The 25,222-nt window shown below is 35.9% G+C and overlaps 2 protein-coding genes and 1 pseudogene across 7 annotated transcripts; 1 reads left to right on the top strand and 2 right to left on the bottom strand.

Moving 5' to 3' along the window:
- Nucleotides 1-9,781: 9,781 nt before the first annotated feature.
- Nucleotides 9,782-20,041, bottom strand: LOC306847569 (protein HGH1 homolog; annotated as a pseudogene). The gene is made up of 6 exons: nucleotides 19,500-20,041; nucleotides 13,682-13,782; nucleotides 13,379-13,477; nucleotides 12,430-12,521; nucleotides 11,702-11,824; nucleotides 9,782-10,817 (listed from the first exon to the last, which is right to left on the bottom strand). The product of its transcript is annotated as a protein HGH1 homolog (transcript).
- LOC306847571 (uncharacterized protein) lies at nucleotides 15,391-17,858 on the bottom strand. Of its 4 annotated transcripts, none has more exons than XM_079381572.1 (7): nucleotides 17,757-17,858; nucleotides 17,294-17,382; nucleotides 17,162-17,206; nucleotides 16,610-16,782; nucleotides 16,414-16,478; nucleotides 15,907-16,007; nucleotides 15,391-15,639 (listed from the first exon to the last, which is right to left on the bottom strand). In XM_079381572.1, the coding sequence occupies exons 2-7, from the start codon at nucleotides 17,343-17,345 to the stop codon at nucleotides 15,527-15,529; spliced, it is 549 nt and encodes a 182-aa protein (XP_079237698.1). In that variant the 5' UTR covers nucleotides 17,346-17,382; nucleotides 17,757-17,858; the 3' UTR covers nucleotides 15,391-15,526. The 4 variants fall into 4 exon arrangements, with proteins under 4 accessions (XP_079237698.1, XP_079237699.1, XP_079237701.1 ...); XM_079381573.1 differs by having other exon boundaries at nucleotides 17,761-17,851; XM_079381575.1 differs by lacking the exon at nucleotides 15,907-16,007 and having other exon boundaries at nucleotides 17,761-17,858.
- Nucleotides 20,042-20,958: 917 nt separating the features above from the next.
- LOC306846827 (exosome complex component RRP42-like) lies at nucleotides 20,959-24,807 on the top strand. 2 transcript variants are annotated; one of them, XM_079380455.1, is made up of 8 exons: nucleotides 20,959-21,053; nucleotides 21,440-21,541; nucleotides 21,643-21,737; nucleotides 22,596-22,761; nucleotides 22,904-22,974; nucleotides 23,362-23,485; nucleotides 23,587-23,742; nucleotides 24,457-24,807. In XM_079380455.1, exons 1-8 carry the CDS (start codon nucleotides 20,997-20,999, stop codon nucleotides 24,559-24,561), a joined length of 876 nt encoding a protein of 291 aa, XP_079236581.1. In that variant the 5' UTR covers nucleotides 20,959-20,996; the 3' UTR covers nucleotides 24,562-24,807. The 2 variants fall into 2 exon arrangements, with proteins under 2 accessions (XP_079236581.1, XP_079236582.1); XM_079380456.1 differs by having other exon boundaries at nucleotides 20,978-21,011; nucleotides 24,457-24,621.
- The last annotated feature ends 415 nt before the right edge of the window (nucleotides 24,808-25,222 follow it).

Below are 25,222 nucleotides of genomic sequence, written 5' to 3'. Positions count from 1 at the left end.
GCTCCTGTTACTCTGTTTTCTACTCTGTCAGCCTGCTGCTTCACTTATGACAGTCGGCCCGCCTGCAGGGACTGTTATCAAATCGAGTGTGTCTGTCTGTCACAGGCTGTGTGTGCGCGACTCGGTCTGTAGGCCTCAGTTCTAAACCAAGCTTGACTGTTTAAAAATAGAATCGATACAAACAAAACAATAATCAGTTTAATATTCACAAGTAAAAAGGAAATATTTCACTATATTTGTTTTCATTTAGCTTAATAAAGGTGAGCATCACTGCTAATTTACGATCACATATTGCTGCTCTGTGAAATTTCACAAGATCAGGAGTTTCGCATAAAGGCTAAATAGTTCCTAGTGCAGATTCGCTTGTTTTTCGACAGACCCACCACCCCCTTCGTTACTGTTATGTCTGACAAGCCATGATGCTCTCTTGCCACACATCATGTTCTCAACATTGCGGAGCAAAGAGGAAACTGACTGACATCATGCCAACAGACAAGAAAGAGCAGGTTACTTTAGGTATGAAACAAAGTCTCAGCTTTAAAATTGTCACTTTTTTAAAAATTAAACCAATACCGTTTTGTAGCTCTTTGTTGTGATGGATCGTTGTAGCACCTCAGTTCAAGCGACACGTGAACCATTCATTAAAGCACAAAATAAACATGAATGAATATCAGAAGGTATTTTATTTCAACCGCGGAAAGATGTTAATACACGTTAATCTACTCTCCTGTATGGTTTGATTGTCTGACAAAACTTCAGCGTTATGATTGGTCAGCTTGCCTGTCAATCAGAAATGTGAGATGCAATATTAAATTCTCAGAATATCAAGGAAAAACTGCCAGAAAGCTGCTTGGTTTGATAGTGTCTTCTGTGTGAGTTGTCCATCATACATCGCTACACTCTTGACATTAGACAATGGCTATTTTTTGGTCATGGAGATATATTTCATCCTAATGCGAAATTTCCGTTTGTGTGGGTTCCTATTGAAATGAGATTTTGTCTGCGAAAATGTTGAACAATGGTAAATGCGTTTATTACAAAATACACTAATAATCAAATGGAATGTTTACCAATAAAAAGGTCATATATTTAAAAAAAAATATTAGCCTATATATTTCTTCAACTAGATGATCATTTCAATTTTATTTAGATTTATAGGCTATATATTGTTTCATTTAGCTTAAAGTTTTTATACATACGTACATACTAGGTCAGGTTTCATTTAATATGACATTACATATATTTGAGATTTTAACAAACCTTAAATGAAGTGTCGCCTTTTCATGCTAAAAGTGAATCTTTGCACAAAAAGAAAAAAAATCCTTCAGAATATAACTTTTCAATTTTTCCTCACTTATCCTTTTCTCCATGATGATCAGCTTTCTGCTCCAGTCTTCTTCAGCTGTTGCGAGACCCCCTGATTTATTCCCCCAAAAACCTTCCTGCTCTGGCACGGGGCTAATCCCCACCCCAGCTGTGGGGTCCCACCTGGGTCATAAATCTGAGCCCCTAAATCCTTACCTGGACAGTGTTCAGAAAGTGCATTCCCTGCAGGAAGCTGGGGGTGTTTGTTGCAGAGATGAGGGGGACAGAGCAACGTGAGCCTTAAGCTAGTCTAAGTGGTTTGCACCAGCGCAAATCCATGCATTTCTCTGTTGCACACTACATCACTCACATTCAGACGGGAAGCATTAGGAAAGTGTTCCTTAGCTATTATTTTTCCTTTTCCAGGCTTGTTGATCAAGATGATGAAGCAATGTATTTTCACATAACAATGCATTGTGGGGAACAGGCCTCGTCCCACAGGGTTAAGTGGTATTCCCTGGTCCTGCAATGTTATGATTCTTAATGTTCTATGTGAAGGGTTTCCGAAGCGTTTTACAACGTCCCTGCTCTGTTTGTTTGTTTTCCTGCTGTACTCAAACGATGGATTGCGGCCTACATAAAAAAAAAATGGTAACACTTTTCACTCAGAAATTGTAAATTTCATGAATAATTACAAAGATACAGCCAGTAACATTTAAACATGACATTTTTAATTAGAAAAACTGAAATGTTTACTTGTAAAAGTGTACTCCGATAATCTTCAAAACAACTTTAGAGAAAAAGTGTAAAAGTGGGTCACGAACAGCAGAAAAACAACAGTGCTTAATGCAGATAATAAAATGCAACTAACTTTGTAATTATGTAGACAGTTTTATAAGGAAGGAGAAAGCAACACTTCCCAAATCTTTTAATATTGGCATCAAAAGCTGTGCGTCCAATGCTATTCTTGTTCAAGCGATGCCAAAGTTATGGGTTCGATTCCCAATGCATAAACTGATGAAATCTGTACTTTGAATGAAAGGGTTGCCAAGTGCATAAATGTAATGTCAGAAACCATTAACAAAGCTACACAAAGTTCAAGAAAATATGACCCAGACTACATTAATCACAGCTTCACTTCCAATGAGGGTTAAAATGGTTTGTGTCGACCACGTTGGGTTCTGTCTAGTGAATTAGAAAATGAACTGTTGAAAATGAACCATGGTGTTTGTTGGACCGCAGCTCTTTGGCCAATAAGAAAATAAGTTAATGGGTGCTTTGAGCTTCGAAGCAGGGTATGGTCAGACCCCCTAAAGGCAGCAGCTCTAGTCTGAGGAGAGAACGGTTGGCAAGACTAGCTGTCTGTTGTACATTAGCCGGATTTCATTTCAGATGGCCTGTAATTATACGGCTGATGGGGGGAAACGGTTGCTTGTGCCCTGTCATGATAAAAGAGAGTAAAGGGGTGGAACTTGAGCATCATAATGGCCACGTAGCCTACACACTGCAAAGGTTTTGGAGTTATAAATACAGAGTTCTGGCATGAAACTCGTAAGTTGGCACAGTTTAACTCTAACTCGACCTGACCTAATGACATCATTATCGCATGGCACAGCGGATTGGTTCTCTCCTGTATCGTTAGCCAATGAGTTCTCCGTTCAACATTCAAATACATGACTAGTGCTTGTTGTAGCAGTTCGCAGTGTGCTTCAGAAAACCTCCACCTGTATAGATCTGCTACGAGGTGATCCACGTATTCTATGGGGGGTTATTTCATGTATGTCATATTTGCAGCAACAGTATTTCTTACATGCTCACAGCAGCATGTTGTGGATATATTGGCAACTCTCGGTACTTACTCTGCTGCAGCAGCATAGCATATCTATTCCACCAAGACCAAATACATTAACATTGTCATGTACATTGCCATGCCAATCCCTCCGAGTTGTCATGACAGAACTGCATTTAAAGCTACTGTATGTAGTTTTGTTTATTTTTGTACAGTTAAGTGGAAGTCACTGTCGTAATTACAGCGGATAGCTGTACATGTGCATTTGTTGCTGCTGTAAAACAATCTGCTCTTTTTGCGGAATTTCGTACTCGCTCACCAAAACAGACGTTTGTGGGGAGCGTAGGAAATAAACAGAAGCCATTCGCCTTAGAAATCTGTATAATCAGAATGATTTTGAAACTGATATTTTAAAGGGTTACTCCAACCCAAAATGAAAATTTTGTCATTAATCACTACCCCCATGTCGTTCCAAACCTGTAAACGCTTCGTTTGTCTTCGGAACACAATTTAAGATATTTTGGATGAAAAGGCTTCTGACTGTCCCATTGACTGCCAAATAACACTGTCAAGGACAGAAAAGTATGAAAGACATCGTCAGAATAGTCCATCTGCCATCAGTGGTTCAAACATAGCGTTATGAAGCTACGAGAATACTTTTTTCATGCAAAAAGAACAAAAATAACGACTTTATTCAACAATTCGTCTCCTCTGAAATAAAGTTCAAATAAGCTTAATAAAAAACAAATATTACACGAAAAACGTAATCTAAGAAGCTTAACCAAAAATAAGGAAATGCTGCTGTGGCAACTAGCTGAAATAAGTTTGTTGAAGTGCTTAACTTAAAACTGAAATAAAAGTAAATTTAAACAAAGCTAAATTGCAAAAAAAATAAATAAAAAAACTTATAAAGACAACATAAGCATAGAAAAACTTGAGATGAAATTTAAATGAAAACTAAAAATATAAAATAAAAGCTAATTCATAATATTAATAAATACTGTAATAGTACAGAAATAAGACAAAAATAACACTAATGTGAATTGGTTTTAAGTAGTTGTCACTCGTGTATATAACCAAACTCAATCCGTGTGTGTTCTAAGTGCCACATCATCAAACTTCCTATTGGACAACGATCATGACTTGGAGTTTCTTCGGTGGATAGAACATCTATGAAGTCCATGTGTGACCTCACAGGATCTTTAGATTACTAGAGTTTATCCCTTCAGCTGAGTGGATGTAAATGCACAATGACAGGACAAAACTCACTCAAAATTACTCACATCTCCACCATCTCAAGAATTCATCTGCAGGCTTCTCCATTCATTCAGTTTATCCCTTCATTAGGTCATCGTCCAGCGTATGTTTTTCCATTTGTGAGGTGATACCAGAATTCCAGCCTCCATTTCTCCTAAAACAAACAAATTACATGTGTTCTTTATTATAGAGGCATAGGTGAAAAGTTCACTTACATCAGTGTTCATAATAATAAAATAAAATGTATATGTATGAAACAATTTTAAAAAAGTGTTCATGCTCTTGCAATGGAAATCCAAGATGAGTTTGTTTCTTCAGACTAGGAGAAATGTAGCATTACATCACTTGCTCACCAATGGATCCTCTGCAGTGAATGGGTGCCGTCAGAATGAGAGTCCAAACAGCTGATAAAAACATCACAGTAATCTGCACCACTCCAGCCCATCAGTTAACAGCTTGAGAAGTGTAAAGCTGCATGTTTGTAAGAAACAAATTCATTAAGATTAACATTTTAAGATGTTTTTGTAGAAGTAAACATGATTTTTTTAAAGTAGAAAGCCTGGATTGTTGTTTTCAAACCTTTAAAGAAACCAGAAACTCATTTTGCCATTTAAAATGCACAATAAATAAAGCAAGTCACAATTAATTGCATGTTTCCCATCTTCTAGTGCAACTGTAGGAACAGCCAAACCTCACTCTCTCACACTCCTGCTCCCACAGCTCAAACGCTGAGAACAATCAATTTGACACAAAAAAATGAGCAAGCAAAATCTTAACAATTATATCAATTTACTGCAGTCGTAAACTTTAGTGGAAATGTAAAACCTGATGTATGTCTGAACCAAATACAATTCATATTGAATGCAATCAATTTGGCCACCTTAAGAGAGCCATGAGGTTTTGCTGAAATGAGTCGTGGCCTCCGGAGAGCTCTTAAAATCGAATATCACACTTAAGGTGGTCCAGTTCAAGGCAGCGTGCTAAATGGGAGGCAGATGCTTGTTCCCTTTGAGTGCTTTTGGATACAAATGTGAATCTAAATCTGTCCATACACAGCACCTCTCGCTGAAGCAGATGATGTTGAGATGTTCACAGATTCACTTCCGTCAGGCTCCTGAGAGCTGCTCGTTTTATAGTCTCTAAGAATGCAGGTTAGTATCAGCAGGATCAATCCAAATGATGTTAGGGTGATGAAATCCAAGCTCAGGCATAGAAGAAAAAATGAATGTCCCAAAAAATTGCTCTGTGATGTTCTTTTCATGACCATTAAGCTTGTTTTACCTTTTCATTACTTTAATGCATCCGTTTTTTGTAATGTAACCACGTTTTTTTGTACAAAATTGACTAATGCAATGATTTTGTTTATATAGAGCAAATCATTTTATATTTAACCATATGTGTAAGGTATTAAATACTATTTTTATTATATTTTTTTAAATTATTGTTATTATTATTTAATATACACAATGTAGGATTGGGTATATAAGAAAAACCTGTCATTTTTGAAATAATATTATTATGTTTTATACATTTTAAATAATGTTTTTATTATTATTTATATTACATGTTGTTAATAGGCCTATTCACTATAATTTCAATATAACACAATATATTATTAATATTATTGAATTTATTAATTATATGTTTTATTATTATTTTGCATTATTTTTACGTAAGAAATTGAGTGAGAATGAAAAATGCAAAAGCAAAAAAAAAAACCTGAAGGATCTTAATATAGACAAAATACAATATCTTGTTTCTTTTTATTTTAGGGTAAAATAGGATGTTTCTGACAAGTTTAGTTAAATTCCTATTTAGATATTTTTATATCAAATATATTTATTTGGTTTTTGTCAGTTTATTCTTAATATGAATATAGTACCTTAAATGTACTCTGTGCAGAAACCTTGAAAGTTCACTGAGGTCAGATGCAATGTGACCAGCTTTTGTTCCTGCTCCGTTCTCAGACAGGCTCAGACGACCTTGGCCGGTCCCGCATTTGAGTGACTGCATTAGACTGTGTTTTGTTCCGAGACTGAAAGATATACCGGGCTGACGGCGGCCTCTCGATCCTGCTGAAGGATCAAGTAGCGTTTAACAGCGGAAGCGCGAAAGCCGCAGATTCCACAGCGCCACTCAACGTGTCATGGACGGCACTACTGGGCTCAATCACTTGAATTTCTCTCTTGTTTGCCCCCACGCTGACACTCCCAGTGCTGTTGACGCCCTCGATCCATCTTCATCGGCCAGCGGAGCTCCGTGACCCTCCGGATGGGGCGGCCCAGGTAGCGCTACATCACAGGGCTTTAAAAGGCAATTCGTGGGAAAAGTGGGCAGAAACTTTCACTGTGACGTGCACTAATGCACATGTGCTTTTGATTCCTTGTCCCACGTTAATGGCAAATGTCAACCTGAAATAATAACTTCGGTCTTTGTGACCGAATGAAAACGGTCAAATTTATGACATTTGTTATCGAATAATGACATTAATCTCCATACATTTGAAATATATTTATATTAAAATATTTATTATCATGAAATAATTCATCTTTAATATAGGCATTAGAATTTTATAGAATTCTAAACATTTTTAATTTTCGATTTTACAGTAATCTATAGCCTATATCACAATATTAGCCTACTTTTATTAAATATACAGTACTGTGCAAAAGTTTGGTGTCAGTAGGATTTTCGTAATGTTTTTGTCTCTTTTGCTCACCAAGGTTGTATTTATTTGATGAAAATACAGTATAAAAACTGTAAAAAATTTAGATATTATTACAATTTAAAATAACTGTTTTCAATATGGTTATATTTTAAAATGTAATTTATTCCTGTGACGCAAAGCTGAATTTTCAGCAGTCTTCAGTGTCACATGAACCTTCAGAAATCATTATAATATGCTGATTTGCTGCTCAAGAATGCCACTTTTGATCATTTCAATGAGCCCTTGGTAAATAAAAGTATTAATATCTTTCAAAACCAAAAAAAAATAAATAATCTTACTGACTCTGAACTTTTGAATGGGTAGTGTATGTAGCAATCAGCACCATGCTCAAAGAGACGGGCAGAAATAAATGACGTTTTGGACTTTTAACTGCGGTAGGCTATTTAAGGTTGCCTTGAAAATATTTTTGTTCTGTCATTGACAGAAATATGAACGCCAAACAAAAGGAGAACTTGACCGATCAGGAAAGAGTGTGGTTTATACCACTGCACTAAACATTTCATGATCAGATTTGGTGATTTACAATCTGGCCCGTTTTGATGAGATGATTGGGGACAGAGGAAGTGTGCGCACACCTCTTTTTTCCCTCAAAGTATTCACTGCGCTCCTGAGATGCTCAATTGTGGTTTACAGCTGTTTAAACACAAAGATATTCTCACTGTGGTCAGTATAAGGAACCTAATTAGGCAGTAAAGTTGAACTGTAAAGGGGAATAAAAAGTAGAGGAGGATCCAAGTCAGTGAACTGAGGTGCCTGCTGCAGTTGCCAGTGGTCGCCATGAAGTGGAGCCATTTGGCATCGAATGTTATTCTGGTGGGAGACAGGAGCTTTATTTCCCTCTCCAAACACTGGTGTTACCCTGATTTATGGGCAACGGGGTTTATGATATGAAACGTGTCAGTTTTAGGTTAAAACTCATGAGAAGGTGAGAGAGAATTTGCAAATATATCACCCTGTCACCACGGGAGGAACAACAAAATCTGCTTCTCAGGTGAACCAGCTTCACAGAGCTGTACTGGAAGACTAGAGAATATTGTTTCCATTGACTTTAAGTACATACTCACTTTTTTATATATATAAAACAGTTTGTAGAGTGTTGGAAAGTCTAATTCACTTTAGTGAAAGAGTTCATTTGGACAGTTCATATAAAAAGCATTAGGCCTTGGCCATATTTTGTGCTGAAAATGTTATGCATTTAAATGGTTTTAATTTCACTTTGCACTAGAAATAAAATATGGCTCAGGTGTGTTATACAACCCCAATTCCGGAAATGATGGGACATTTTTTAAATTTGAATAAAATTAAAACTAAAAGACTTTCAAATCACATGAGCCAATATTTTATTCACAATCGAACACAAAGAACATAACAAATGTTTAAACTGAGAAATTTTACACTTTTATCCACTAAATGAGCTCATTTCAAATTTGATGCCTGCTACAGGTCTCAAAAAAGTCGGCACAGGGGCAACAACTTGGTGAACTATAGTTTAAAAGAGTATGAATGTAGTTACATACTGTACTATTAGATTGGTGAGCTAATTTAAAAGAGCTAGAATGTAGTTACTAGTAGCTTTGTGAAGTTAAAAATAGCTTAAATGTAGTTGTACATACTTTAAATTACTACTAACTTGGTGAACTAGTTAAAAAAGAGCTTGAATGTAGTTTTACATGCTTAAAATTACTAGTAGCTTAGTTTAAAAGTAGCTTCTAAACACGGCTTATTGTAACTTGTGTCATTGGAGCAAAGTTTTCTCAGTTGCTGGCATTCACACCATTTATGGATCATGATAACAACTTTAAGGCTTTTAGCTATTTTATTCTGGTCTAAACCATGGTTTGACCTCAAATTGCTTTTCTCTTTCATATTTCTGTGGTTTGACGATGTAAAATTTGACCTCTTCTGTGGATGCTGGAAAGAGACGTCTCAAAATGTGGACCGCAGCAATGTGATGATAACCCCAGTGGACATTTATGTAAGTGCTAGTGTTATTTTGACTGATTTTAAGTAATTTGTTATTCTTCCTGGTTTGCGCTGGCCTGCTGTAGAATCTGTTTTCAGTGGCGTACATCCATCTGCTTTCTCTGGGCTTCCTGGTTAATTCTCTTACCACCTGCTCAACATCTCGCCTCAATACCGCCAACCTACACGGCGCTCAGCAGAGGGCCTCATCAAACCTGGATCTCCACTTTAAAACTCACCAGCCTGTCAGAAGGATTAATATTGCCTTGGGCACCTGTGAGTTTACAGATAATTGACTTTCAATAACACTCTGCCTTCAAAAATTTTACTCTTTTCAGTCATATTCTTACACTATTTATCATCTTTAAAATAGAATTCAAATATTTTTTTTCTTGCAATTCCAAACAGATTTTCATTCAGAAATATAATTACAAACGTTATATTATGAAGTAAATGCATCACTCCCTTGCTTCCTCTGGAAGAAATGTCATTCTGCATCAAAAATTGTGACCCAATACGTGTCTTACATCGATATGAAGAGTTTTTGATCTTTATTGATCCACCAGAACCGCAACTATGAATTGTATTAACTATAACCTTGTTGTACATAGGCCTACATATAAATGTTATTTTATTAAATAAACGTATTACCATCCTGCAGCTAGATCTAACTCCCTGAAGTAACAGAACATTGCTAGGCATGTACATATTTGTATTGACTGGTCGCTTTTCTTCTAGTCAGTTCCATTTTATTTGCATAAAACCTTTCACAACTTGTATCAAAGCAGCTCTACAGAATATATGGCCTTGACTATGACCAGAGACTAGTAAATACAACGTATGTTGGACTTTTCTCTACGTAGAAGTCAGGTGAGGTTTTTAAAAACTGTATTATATCCACACAGGGGCAGCAAACTACAGTTTTGAACAAACATGTACAAAACTGCCTCATAAGGTATTACAACCTTTTGCACGAACTTGACAGATTACCAGTTTCAAAATACTGTAACAGTTAAAGTTCTAGTCTATTATGTTAAGTCTGTATAGTTCATATAGGTCTTTAGTTGAATATGATGTGATTACTAATCACCTCACAATCATTTCAAAGACTATGTCTAATAATTGGGTATGAAATTCCATTTATTTAAGTTTTACAGATTGTGATGGTACAAAGTATCTATATCATGAGCTCCAGGATACAACTAATGGGCATTCAGTCTTTAACCCTGCTGGAAAATCTAGCTAAAGCTAGTTTAAGGTGGGGTTTTTTGGTTTTGGAGCTGGTTTGTAGCTAGTTCGTGCTGATTAGGTGGATGACCACCCAAACTAGACCAGTTTGGACCAGCAACAAACCACTTTGTTTGTATGACCTGGTCATACCACATGGTCTCATACCCAAGATGGTCTACCAGGTGTCCACCTGCTAGTCAAATACATGAACCAGATAGAAATTAACTGTGTTCTTCCATATCCAGGTGCTTTTAGAATCAAACATTTTCTATCTCATACAGATCTTTTTATTCAATGATGCTGGACATTCAACTTGACAGAGTCTCTATTTGTGGAAGTAAAGTTTTGTTTATTGGCTTTGATGTCTGTTTATCTCTCCAGGCCCTCTGGAGATTCATTTTGCTTCTTCTCAGATTCCTGTTTGTCCTTTTCCATTTGTTCCTGCTGTTTGGTGTCCAGTTCCTTTAGTTTTTCCTCCACGTCTGTGGGAATCTCCACCTCCATCAGATTATCCATTCCCGCCTCTGGCTCGTCTCCAATCAAAACCTTAATCAAAGACACACAAAATTGCACATGAAACCCTGATGGACCTCAATATGTTCCGTCAGAGTCGCATATCGAGAGAAAAGTGGTAATGATGCAGGACGGGAGCTAATGAGATGCCAGACAGCATTTCACTTTTACTGTCATTCCCAAGTAGCAATTTCGAGAACCCGACAACATGGAAAAACTTCAGTAACTTGATAGCTGTTAAAGTAGAGTTAGTTAAAAACGGCTGCATTATGAAAAAGCGCCCATTAATCCTGGATAAATATTAGCCTCGTTCTGTGCTTGGCATATTAGCTGCTTTATTGATGCTAATTAAAATGGTTGGGTTGAGGCAAATGGCCGAACCACTGCTTCTGGCCTGGAGTTCAAAAGGGATCTCCCAGACGTTATGGAGAATATCATGCTTTAATAGGAGACCCTGTGACATCTTTTCCATGGGCCGTACCCAAATATACGCCTGCCACGGTGCAAGGAACAAGCTTTTTCCACCAAATTAGTGTCTCTTGCTTTTCTTTCGACCAAACTCATAAATCCTGGTTTTGGAGAACTGGAACTGATCTGCCTACTGTCTGGGGTCTTCCAAAGCACAACAATCCACATCTACAGGAAACGTTGCATGTGACGATCTCGCAATAGTGATGCAACAGAGATGCAATCGTCTAATTGGACAGAACTGCGTTGATTTGAACCTAATGGGCTAATGATGTGTTACACTAAGCATAAACAACACACTGTGCCCACAAAAATTGGATAAAATAGTCTTGTATTATCAACTTGTTTGCCATCTTGAATTAGTTTTTTCAATAAGCTCATTGCAGTGTATTATGGGATTTCTTTATCCACGAATGATACATGCATTGCTGCCTTGAATGTTTTCATACCTGGACGAGTTTCTCACAGGCTGAAATCACATGTGGATCCTTCTCCCATTTGTGAAACACTCTCATGATGGGATACACGTTCTTGTTCTTCATAATCTGTCGGCCCACTTTCGAAGCTGTAAGCTAAATATGAACAGATCATTAAGAATCTGAACTAAAGAATAGCCATACATACATAAAGGAAGAAAAATATAGTGATAAAACCCTACATTCCACATTTGCTTTTATACAGCAAGGACCTATTAAATTGATTAAAAGTGGCAGTAATGACATTTATAATGTTACAAAATATTTCTATTTCAAATAAATGCTGTTCTTTTGAACTTCTTATTCATTAAAGAATCCTTAAAAATGTAGCATGGTTTCCACAGAAATAATAAGTACAGTAGCACAACTGTTTTCAACATTAAAAATAAGAAATGTTTCTTGATTTCTGAAGGATCATGTGACACTAAAAACTGGAGCAATGATGCTCAAATTCAGCTTTGCATCACAGTAATAAATTACATATTAAAATATTCAAATAGAACATTTTAAATTGTAATAATATTTCACAATGATACTGTTTTACTGTATTTTTGATCATATAAATGCAGCCTTGATGAGCATAAGAGACTTTCAAAAATGTAAAAAAAAAAACTCATCGACCCCAAACATTTGAAAGGTTGTGTAAGTCATTTACTTCAATACAGGTCAAATAAATGAAAGGTTTGAGATGCTGTTCTTACAAGCATCAGGGTTTCTAAGAGCATCTAGCGGATATCAGGATCATCTTCTCTCTTTTTATCCTCAGGCAGGTACTGCAAGTCCACAGGCAAACCTGTAAATGCAAATAAAATGAAATTAAATGTAAAGTATGTAATTGTTGTATTGTTAAAATAGTGGCACGATAATCAAACACTTCACCTTTAAAACATTTTAAGAAGGAAAAGTGGTGCTTGCTGTCATAATCCTATCACTTAGAATAGAAACAGCATGTCTCTTAATATGTTGGGTTCAGAGTTTCTTCAAAACTGAAACCTTTAGTATAAGCATTAGTAAAAACCAATTATACAGTTCAAACATACTCTTTTTAAATTAGATTGAAGTATGTTTGGGCTATAGTTAAACAGACTTTGAAAGGTTTTCAGAAGGTCACCTATTCACTAATATGCTTTCTCTCCTAATTTGGTCAGAAAGGCATTATGAATAAGTGGAAAATATGGTGCATATAAACTCTTCAAACAGCTTTTAAGAAACCCCAAACTTTGAACAAAGATTCTGGCTTAGCAAATTCACAACTTCCTGCTGTAATGGTGGTATTTCCACTTTGCTCATTCCATTTTCCTTACTCATGCCTGCTGTGTGGGAAATACAATTAACATTCAACCTGTGTATCATCAAAATGATTAAACAGCATCACCTACTGGACAAACGAAAGCAACGTAATGCTTTTTTTTTCTACACTAAAAACAAAAATCAAAACAAAACAAAAATCGTTCTTGGATCTGAGGCCTGTTTCATAAAACAAGTTTACCAAATAAGCCAGGTTTATTGCAGTTAGTCTGACTTATTGTCAGTTGATTTGGTTCAAAATAAGTCAGACTTACTGAAATGAGCCTGGCTTATTTGGTAAACTTGTTTTATGAAACGGGCCCCTGGAGGGCATAAACATCCAGATGATGTAAAAAGCATCACCTTCATTCTCTTCCTCTGAGAGCTCCTCTGGTCCAGCCAATGGTAATAAAAGGTATGGTAAAATATCCACCGCATCACTGAGCAACCACTCATGATGAGCTGTATGGACAAAAGGCATGTTTCATGAGAATTAAATGCATTTTTATTCATTTGTCTCTGACTTATTTTTGCATTGGCTTTCCTTTCAATTATGAAATTTGCAGCAATCAAATCACATGCTCTTTACATTTACTATTATTTATTTAGCAGACGGTATTACGATAATTACTAAGCCAATCACAAGTGTAAAGATGAATAACTTACTACAGTCAAAGCAGCAATTTCTGAGCGTTCCCACTACCCCTCCTCGTCTGGTAGTCGATTCCTCGTACTGTGTGTACGGCAGGAGCCTCTGAATCACACACCTGTAGAAACACACATGAAACAATCAATGTCATACTGTCTAGTACCACTGTATTACTGTGCTTTTGGAGATGTACCATGGTAATGTTTTTTGATACTTACCTTTGGTAACAACTAAGAAACAACTTGTCTTAGTATGTGTTAAAAGCCTAGCAGCAGCATTTTGAATCAGCTGCAATCTTTGGAGATTTCTCTTGCTAGTACCAGAATAAAGTGCATTACAATAATCAAGTCTGGAAGAGATAAAAGCATGAACTTTTCAAAAATCTGCAAAAGAAAGGAATGACTTTATCTTCGTTAACTGCGTCAGTTGTGCAAAACAAGACTGCAAAAAACAAGACTTTAGTCACCCAAACATCAAAGGACAGTTCTGAGTCAAAAATTACACCTAAGTTGCAAGATAAAGATATTAGATAAGGCACCCAGACTAGAGGAGAGATTATTAATATTAGCACTACTGGGGCCACACGGAGTAATTATAAGCACTTCTGATTTGGAATCATTCAACAGCAGAACATTTTTTGACATCCAATTTTTGATCTCGATGAAGCAGGATATAATATGGGATGTGTCAATAGTACCAGACTTTACTTTTTTTACAGTCTATGACTTTACCATGGCATACAATTGCGTATCATCTGCATAGCAGTGGATATTTATGTCATAACGCATAATTTGGCCCAGGGGTAATATGTAGATAGTAAACAGAAAGGGACCAAAAATAGATCCCTGAGGGACCACACAAAATAAAGGAGCAAGAGAAGAGGAGGCATCTCCAAGCACTATGGAAAAAGACCTATTCGACAAATAAGAAATAAACCAATCCAGAGCTACATATCTGGCACCGACATAAGTGTTAAACTGTTGATCAAAACATTATGGTCCCCAGTGTCAAAGGCTGAGCTAAAATCAAGAAGGATTAAAATGGATTACAAGCCAGCATTAGCTGCAAGCAGTAGGTGACCTTAACCAGAGCAGTTTCAGTGCTATCCCAGCAAACATTGAGACGTGTAAAGACCGTTGAAAAGACGTCCCTTCGTCACGTCCCGTTATGGTTGAAAAATAGTTCCGAAATGAAAGTTGAACCGACGTCTTTGACGTCTTCTGGCCGTGAAATGCACGTCTTTTCTGGACGTCCACGGACGTCTAAATAGGTCATCTTCTGGATGTTTATAATATGTACTGCTGCATAATTTACGTGTGTACATTAATATATAAAATAAACACATACCATATTGTCTAACATCGTGAAATGCATTATGTCTCGAGGTTTACACATTTGTTGAACTTGACTAAGGTTCCAAAAAGGTCCAAAAGCGGTCCAGTCCGACCTGGACTTCTATAAAATGTTTTTCCCACGTGTACTTTACAACCAATAACACATTATTTGTGAGCTTAAATATTTTACTTTACCACAAGATACCATGAACTTAACATTTTTGAATAATATCTTCCAGTTATTAAACATTCAAACAAGACACTACGAGTATTGCCATTTAGTTACCCAAATCTGCGGTAATTGTGTTTTCAGTATTTTTAAATTAATGTGTAGTTTTTAATCAAACAACATAACAAAACACAGGATATAAGTATAAACACACCATTCTTTTCCAAAAAAAATCTATTTTATTTTAGTGCTCCACAACATAATTGCATATTTTGTGTGTATGTATATTTATTTATAAATTATATCAATAAACAGGTTAAACACTGATTCAGTAACTTTGCCATTGGGTTTACCACCATTTACTTCTTATAACCCCCACCCCCAGCTCTTCCTGGAGCATGTTTCAAGTGTTCCGCCATTGCTACGTCAATTTCCAAGTCAGTAGCATTTGGGCTCCACCTCTTCACAGCATCTGAGGGAAGAGAATATGAATGTAAAAAGCAAGAAGTTAAACAAGCACTTATTTAGAAAGTGTTTTTGTTTATCAAACTAATTGTACAATGCAGTCGAACAAGACTTCAAAATTCAAAATGAAGACTTAATTCATGACACAGGATGTTGACATATGAGTACACTGGGACTAAAAAACATGTTTATTATGCGTTTGGACATTTCTGATAAAAATAGGTCTTTTAAATAAATAAGACACAAGGAACATACAATGTGTGTCACAAATTACCTTGTATTATATTATATAAAGGTGTAGCCTTGAATGCCTTCTTTTCCAGCTGGCCACCACCCCTCATGTTGAATTTTGCCATTAAGGCATTTGACATGATTCTGAGAAATAAACAATTCAGGATTTACTTCATAATATTAAAATGCATTGCAAATTAGCAGTACTGTGCAGCTTGCCAGTTGCATGCAGTGTTAAAACATACACTTTCACAACCACTAGTCTATCATGTAATAAGTGCTCTGTCCCTATCCAAAGTTTTTGTGACACGTAATGACTCATTCATTTCTTACACTAACATTATGTTTTTTATATCTTGTTTAAAGTCCTACGAACAGCCTGATTTAGCACAGACATTAAAACTTCAACACAAAAACTGGCAATTATATAAGTAGATATAATGTGTGACAGAATTATAGTATTATCAAAGGTTGGGGTCATTATTGTAGCTACTGTTATTATTTCTGAAATATGACACAGCTAAACACACAATGCTAGGTAAATACATACCTGTTCATGACTTTGTTTACACAGTCTCTGACTGACATTCCGCCAACTCTGGACAGTTGCTGAACCTAAAAGTGACAACACAATCAAAAGAAATGTAATATGATATTTAAATAACACTTATCTGTGTGTGCACGTACATATGCATTTATGTATATCTGGAAATATACCCAAAATCCTCATCACATTTTAAACTTACACAGATCCACTTCTTTTGGTCATCTTTCATGCACTCTTCAAAGGATTTCAGGTCACTTTCAGACTCTAGTCTCGTAAACGATGATGACGACTTTCCAGGGTCAAGAATGGCAGCAAGTTGCTGAAGTTCCTCTTTTAGGCCAAACAGCAGGCTAAACACTTTCCTTTGGAATCCTGATAGAGAAATCATTACATTAACATGCGTTTTACACGTATCTGGACATTTGAGTACTTAAAGCACAAAATTTAATATGAGACTTGCAGTCACACTGCGTGTTTATGCAGAGCATTAGGCTCAAGCGTTTATTTGACAGCTGTTTCCCAGGCATGTTTGCCTGCTGTTTTCTGCTGAAAATTAAGTTTTGAAAACTCAAGAGCAAGATTGAATTGACAGCAAACAAAAACAATGGTATCGATATTGCCATTTGATTATTGATAAACAACTACTTGTACCTCTAATAAAAGATTGACAAACTGACTGTTTGCAAACTTTGCTTTAATTAATTTCCCATAAATGGCCTGTGTTTCAAACACCACATATAACATTCCTTACTTGCTGATGGCAGGGGGTAAGAGCTTCTTGATTGTCTGGTTCCACCTATTTGAAATTGTAAAACACTTTAGAAAATTTACATTTTAACAAAGGAAAAAAATAGTGGCTGTAAAAAACCATAAATATACATACCCTCACTTCTGTTCTCTCTACGGAATGCAGCTGTCAATGGGCAAGAAATCATTAAGAAATGCTGTTTTTACGGTTCTCAAGAAGTTTTCCTAATAATAAAATAAAAAAATAGAAATTATATATATATATATATATATATACATATACACACACACACACGTGTGTGTACTATACTGAATATATCATTTTTTTAATGTATCTCATAACACAAACACACTTTAACATTCTGTGAAAATATTCGAAAGGTGGTTACTTCAATTTTTAAGTTCCATAAACGTTTTATTTTGCCACAGATGAGTTTGTTTTTAGGGTTAAAAAAGGCCCTAGCATTAAACATTACCTTTTAGCATACTAGCTAACTTCAGCCAAACTTAATTTAACTTGACAGTGTGCTTATACTTGCTTTTGGATTTTTGTTCCGAGTAAAACAAGTAAAAATAAAATACATTAATAAAATACTTACCCACCAGTACATTTTTTATGATTCGTAAACGCAAAAAAAACTCTCCTCGTGTTGTAGAAATACGTTACAGCTCACTCCTCTTCTTCTGGTGTTTTTGGCGGTTTTGCCAAACCAGCATAAAAAGATGCATTACCGCCACCTACTGATCTGGAATGTTGAGTATACAAACTGTCATATCGCGAGATTATCTGCTATAGGGATATCATATCGCGAGATTTGTTACAACATCTTGGCAGCAGTTTTTGCATCCAGCTCAGACTTTAAATTGTGACTTTATGAATAACGTATGAATAACTTATGGATATAGCCTATATATATTTAATAATTATATAAACAAAATAATGAAATCATATCGTAATGTATGGGAAACTGGTGGAATAATGAGTAAATGCAGTGATTTCACAATTACTTAACTACAGGGGCACTTTGTGAATAGAATTTGACATAAAACAAGATGTAAAACAAACTGAAGGTTTTTTTTAAATAAAGATTTCCGTGCTGGTTTGTATGGGTCTTACTAAACGTTTAAAGGACGTCAGTGGACGACTATTAACAACCTCTTAAGAAACTACTTGGGCACTTAAATAAATTACTGTAGTATGTGAATGTGAATGTGTAAGCACAATGGCTTTTGCATATTTCATAAGGATTTTAAAGAGGTTGGCGATGGACTATAAATGCACGTGTAGAAGACGTCACCTGCTGGACGTCCTTTCACAACTGAAACACAACAGGGTATATTTTGAACTACACGCAGCTAAAAGTCAAAGTAACAACTTTACATGCAACCACAGAGAATTGTAGACATGTACAAACGTATTTGAATGCATTTTTAAGAAATATTTTTTGTTACAATTTTTTGCATATTTTGTCGTCCTACCGCGACTATTTTTGGCCAGGGACAGGACGTCGCCGTCGGACCAATGTTTGCTGGGATGTTGGGAGCGGAAACCAGACTGAAATTTTTCAAAGATTAAATTATTATTCATATATGAAATCAGTTCCAATGACACTTTTTCTAAGATCTATGACAGAAATGGAAGCTTAGAAAAAGGTCTAAAATTACTTAAATTGGAGGGATCTAGAGAAGCCTTCTTTAATAATGGAAAAATAGTGGCATGTTTAAAACTTGCGGGAAACATTCTAGAAGATAAAGAACAGTTAATAATTGCACAAATATGTGGACCAACCGTGTGAAATACAGCTTTTAAAAATCAAGCAGGAAGGCAGTCAGAAGAACAGGAGGAGGATTTTGAAAGTACAATAATGCGCTCCAAGGCAGACAAAGAGATTTCATTAAAATTAGTAAATGTTGAAGGTGGACACAAATCAACATCATGATCTCTGAAATCAGTATTAAACGGCTGTCTAATCTCCACTATTTTATTATAAAAATAATTCAAAAAGGCATTGTAATTCTCTGGAGTAGATTCAACTGGCTGGCTAGGCAAAGGACTTATAAAAATTTACTAGTTAATAATTTACTTGTAATTAATTTACTAGTTAATATGTTTTTGAGCTTTTTTTTAACCTGTACCATGGTAATACTATTATTGTACATGTACTATAGTAATATTTTGTTTATACCATACCATATACTATGTTTCTGGACATGTTCCATGGTAATATCGTGAAAATATAAAGTTTTTACGCATACCATGGATCTGGAAATAGTACTATGATTAGTACAGTGTTATTTTGTATGTAATCATTCAGTACTGTAGTATTATTAGTACAGCTTACCTGTCCTTGTCCAGAATGAAGTGTCGTGCCTCAGGCAGCTGTGTGAGGTTTGACAGCAGGGGTCCCAGATAATGAAGTGAAGCTTTCTTATTGAACCCCTCCGTGCAGAAGATCTCCACCACTTTGTCCAGTCCGATCTTCTGCTCCTGCAGAGCACTGAACACATCTCTACACGTCCGCTCGTGTCGGCTCAGGTTACTGAGGATAGTACAGATCCAATCTGCAAACATATACTCCGGGTCCAGGACGTTCTGGAACAGTATGGCCAGTAAGTCTGTCTCTTTGACCAAAGGCTGGGGAAGAGTCTCATCCGCTGAGAGGTTAATCAGGGCATGATAACAGTCCTTGACAATGGCAATGGAAGGGTCGTGGGTTAGAGTCACCAAGGCTTTGAGAAAGTCCGGCTTGGACCGCAGGTACCGGCACCCATCCCTGTTTCCTGTGAGGCCCAGGATGTATCCCGTGGCCTGACCTTTGACATCAGCTCTCATCTCCAGAGTGAGAAATGACAGCAGTTCTTTAGCTTCACCATCACTAAGCATTGTGGCTAGGTCTGTTGACAGACTCAGATTCTTGTTTTTTTTATTCAAACTGCAAAAGAAAACACAGACAGACCAAGCCCTATCTTAACAATAACCTTAGACAGCTAGAATCACAAAATATTAAAATAACAGTAAAGCGGTATAATGAGTAGAAAAAATTAAGCTAGAATCACGGAATAAAAATAAAATAAGTTGTAAAAAAAGGCTAAAAATAAGAATGTTTAAATTAAAATATAGATTAAAATAAATAAATAAAAATTGGAGTAAAATAAGAAAACGAATAACACATTTTAAAAAACGTAATAATTTACTTAATTGAAACTCAATATTTTCCACGTAACATTTAGACAAATATATAACCTTTTAAGAAACTATACAGATGCCTTTAAAATATTATCGGATCGGAGTAACGTTACAATAATTTTTGCCGCTAATTGGGATCTAAAATATTGAAAACCCCTGCTTTAGTGTATCTCAAAGTGCCATGGTATTACCACTGTATCATGGCAACGCAGTACTGTTTTTTTGTAAAGAGTCAAAATGTATTACAATAGTACAGTTTGTGCACTACAATACTTCAATATTATAATCATAACAACTGATCATTACGTTTACAATATGCAAAACCAAAAATCTGACCTGATCTGCGATCTACTGCAAAAAGCATGTTTAAATATGTGGTATAAAACAAAATAATTTCGTTTTCATTAACAAGTTGCATTTGTTGAAATAGAATATATTTACCACATTCACGTTATACAGAACACATGTGCGTTGAATGTAGTGCCTGCTGTTGAATTGACATGTCGCTAATCCAATCAGATTACAGTTTTCTCAAATCTTCCCGCCCTCGTTTTTACGCCCTGACATATGATTGGGCGATTAACTCTAGGCTCCGCCTTCGCAGTATTCTGCTCGCGCTTTGTGATGACGCACAGTGTACTGCGTTTGAAACATGGCAGCAGTTCAAGTAAGCGAAGCAGAGAAGGTTTATATTATGCATGGAGTTCGAGTAAGTAAAATTGCACGTTTGATCATTTAGTTTTATTAAACGTGTTATGAAAGAAATAATTTGAACATCCGAAAAAGCCCAATATCTTGTAGCCACATGTGGTCTGTGTTGTTGTATTCTTGCTGTATGCATTACTTAAAGGTCCCAGATGTGCTCAAATAATTATTGTATTTCTAAAATTTCAAATTCACTGTAGTCAAAAAGCATTTTGACAGCTGTTATAACAAAGAAGGCAGAGACTTCAGAAAGGATTGAAACTTTCTTCTGCTTCATGTCAATTTTACTTAAGCAGAAATCCACTGTAGAAAATAAACAAATATGTTATCAGCTGATACATTTCCTGAGACATCATAACATGAGTGTTTAATAATGGACACTGTTGTCAGGATGACCTGAGACTGGATGGACGAGGATGTGAAGACTACAGACACATGGAGATCGAGACGGATGTGGTGTCAAACACTGATGGTTCTGCTAAAATCAGTCTTGTAAGTTAAATTAAACAGTTTTATTTGTAATAATAGCATGTATTGTAATATCTGTTACTGTAGATTTTGTAAATCATTCTGTTGTGTGATGTGTTTGACAGGGTCACACAGATGTTCTCGTAGGAATAAAAGCAGAGATTGGTAAACCCAAACCCATGGTCCCTGATGAAGGCTATCTGGAGTTCTTTGTGGACTGGTGAGTGTTTAAAGATCATCAAATTTATAAGTACAAATGCATCACTACAGCCAATATACAAGCATGACTGTGCAATAACTTTAAAAATCATAATAATAAAACATGAAGTACTGTAGATGGAATTTAAACATATGTATATGCATATTGAGCTATCTTTTTATTTACATACTATTGTAGTATTTATTAATATTTTTAATTAGCTTGTATTGTTGTATTTTAGGTTTTTATTTTCATTTAAAAGATTTTAGTAATTTTGTTGTGGTTTAATCTTTTTTTTTTTTTCTATTTATCCCGGGGGGATTTCAGTTAGTTGCCAAGGCAACAAGTTTTTCATCCAATATTTATGTTTTATATTTATTTCAATTAACAATATTTATATTTAACAAACAATAGTTAAAAATAGCAACACTGGTCTGGAAAAGCCATTGAAATTTCTGTAGTGAATATACTTATAGTTTAGTGTAGTGTAGTGTAGTATAGAATATTTAATAACTAAGTTAGTTCTGTTTAAGCAGTTGTTCCATTAGCTATATTTAGTACATCTCGGGATATTTTTTTATTTTGAACATAAAATGTTTAACCATTAAATCATGTAAATTCTAAGGATTAATGCATACGATTCTGAGATACTAAATTAATAAGACAGCATGTCATTTATTTGACAGTTTAGTCCATGTATGTACATCATGGGAGCTGTAGTTGACCAGTGCAGGTACTTCAGTTTATGAATATGCAATTTAGCAATGAATATCCATAGATGATGCATGTTTATATGTCCATGATATGCAAGCTGATGTCACATCAGTTTACTCACCATTCTGATGGAAAATGAGTATGAAATACTTGTCGCTTTTGTAGCTCAGCAAACGCCACTCCAGAGTTTGAGGGGCGTGGAGGGGAGGAGCTGGGGGTGGAGCTTAGTAACACGCTCTATAAAGTGTTCAACAACAGACACAGCATGGACCTGCGTTCCCTCTGCATCTGTCCGGGAGAGAACTGCTGGGTGCTGTACGTGGACGTGTTGGTGAGTGACCCGCACCCACATATCCGTCCTGAAGAGAGTGAATGAATGAAGAATTAAATATTTTCATTAAATACTAGGAAATATTGTGATGTCTTTATGCTGTTGATTAATCATTCATTTAAATGTCTAATTATGTGCGCAGCTGCTGCAGTGTGATGGAAACCTGTTTGACGCTATATCCATTGCGATAAAAGCTGCCCTGTTCAATACACGGTAACTAACCGCATGTCTTTTCCCATTAAAATCCTGTCAAAGCTGTAAGGTTTCTGTTGGGGAATGTTAAAACTGTGGCAGGCAGTGTTATTTTAGTATTACTTATATACTGTTATAGTATTTATTCATATTTTATTTGTTTACTTTTTCATTTTAGTTTTCATGATTTTGTCAGTTATTTTTATATTTTTATTTTTTCTCTATTTTATTTGTTTTAGTCATTTTAGTACTTCAACTTTCAATTTTAAATGATTTTCATTGGTTTTCATTCGTTTTGCAGTAAACCTAATTAGAAAAGTCATTGAAATTCACTGCTTAAACATTGTGGATACCCCAGATAAACAATGAGGAACTTATCTGCATCCCCTTTCCCTTTTTCCCAAACAGAATTCCCAAAGTGCACATATCTGAGGATGAGGAGGGAGTGAAGGACATCGAGCTGTCAGATGACCCTTACGACTGCATGCGGGTCAATGTGGAAAATGTGCCGTGCATCGTAACCCTCTGCAAGGTACAGCACGGCCTGGAGCTATTACCCACAATGCACTCATCTCGTGTTCAGTTCTGCGTTTCTGTAGCTTTTTATGTATCGGATGTGTGTCTGTGTTTCAGATTGGTCACAGACATGTGGTGGACGCCACGTTACAGGAGAAGGCCTGCTCTGTGGCCAGTCTTCTGATTTCAGTCACACACCAGGGGACGGTCACATGCGTCAGGAAAATGGGAAGAGGAAGTCTGGACCCAGAAAGTATCTTTGAGATGACAGAGGTTGGATATTTCTTTTCTTGTTCTAATTATTGTTAGTGTTTTCTAAGGCATCACTTTTGTTCAAATCCCTGACTACAAGTATTATCCCTGTAAAGCCTGACATATGAAATAAGTCAGAATTTTTAATTATTTTTTAATATGGAACAGTTTATTGAAACTTTAGACAAAATATAAAAGAAGAATCTTTACAGAAAAAAGTTTGCATGTGTGTTTTTTGTAGAGTAACTTGTTTGATACAGTGCTCATATAGTATAATATAGTGGGAATACATCAATGAGGAAAAAGCATGATTTGTTGACAGAGGCCCATGGAAAATATGATGCAGTTTATATGGACAAAATATATATATGTGTGTGTGTGATATAAATGTAAATAAAATCTAATCAAGTTGTTTCAGTTCAGTACGTTTTCATCTTGAAATATTTCTAGAAATATCAAATTTAGAGGCCTTATAAATGTTGGTGAATTAAATATGATATAGTAGGCTTTATAGGGTTAAGCGTTGGTGCTATTTTAGAGAATTTAATGCAGCTTGTGCTGTTTATATGTCTGCTTATACCTATATCCGAACAGAGAAGAGTCAGACTGGAGCTAACAACTGTTTTTTTTTTTTTCACACTTTCATTTGAAACCAGGTGTTTTTCATTTGTATGATAAATGCTTGTCTCCTGGATAGGAGTTTCTATTCACTGTTATCGTGTGTTCATGTTATAGACTGGGAAGCGTGTGGGCAAGGCTCTTCATGCGCCTCTCACGGAGCTGCTGCAGAAAGAAGAAAGTCTTGGCAAGAAACGGCAGAAAGTGGGATTCCTCGGATAGCTTCCTGTTTTATACCTTTTTTTTTTTGTTTGTTTTCCAATAAATGACCTAAATTTTCTATAACGTTTGTCATGTCCTGCTTAAAAACTTAAACTAAGATAGAATCCTTTGTAATGTGAGGTTATATAACATTGCTGTTTTTCCAGCTGTCGTTTTAATGACTGGACTCAGACTGCTGTGTTTAACAGATGACTGAATGTTAAATGATTCTTCTGTCAAATCAGATGTTTTCCTATATACGTTTTGAAATTTGAGCACTTGATGTTTTTTTAATACCTGAATTTAATAGATGAGTAGAACAGAATACCCAGAATCCTTAAAGGAATAGTTCACCCCAAAAAATGAACATTTGCTGGATATATACTCACCCTCAGGTCATCCAAGATGCAGTTTGTTTTTTCATCATCACTTGCTCACTAATGGATCCCCTGCAGTAAATGGGTGCCGTCAAAATGAGAGTCAGAACAGCTGATAAAAACATCACAATAATCCGTTAAGTAATCCACACGACTCCAGTCCATCAATTAACGTCTTTTGAAGTGAAAAGCTGTGTGTTTGTAAATAAATCCATTGTTTTAACTTAAAGCTGTTGCTTTCAGATAAAATACAAGTCCATAATACATCATAATCCTTTCTCCAGAGTAAAAAGGCCATTCTCTGT

This window comes from Barbus barbus (assembly GCF_936440315.1).
Source record: "Barbus barbus genome assembly, chromosome: 27".
NCBI lineage: Eukaryota > Metazoa > Chordata > Actinopteri > Cypriniformes > Cyprinidae > Barbus > Barbus barbus.
The sequence above is the reverse complement of the archived record's forward strand: the minus strand, read 5'-3'. Positions and strand labels throughout refer to the sequence as shown.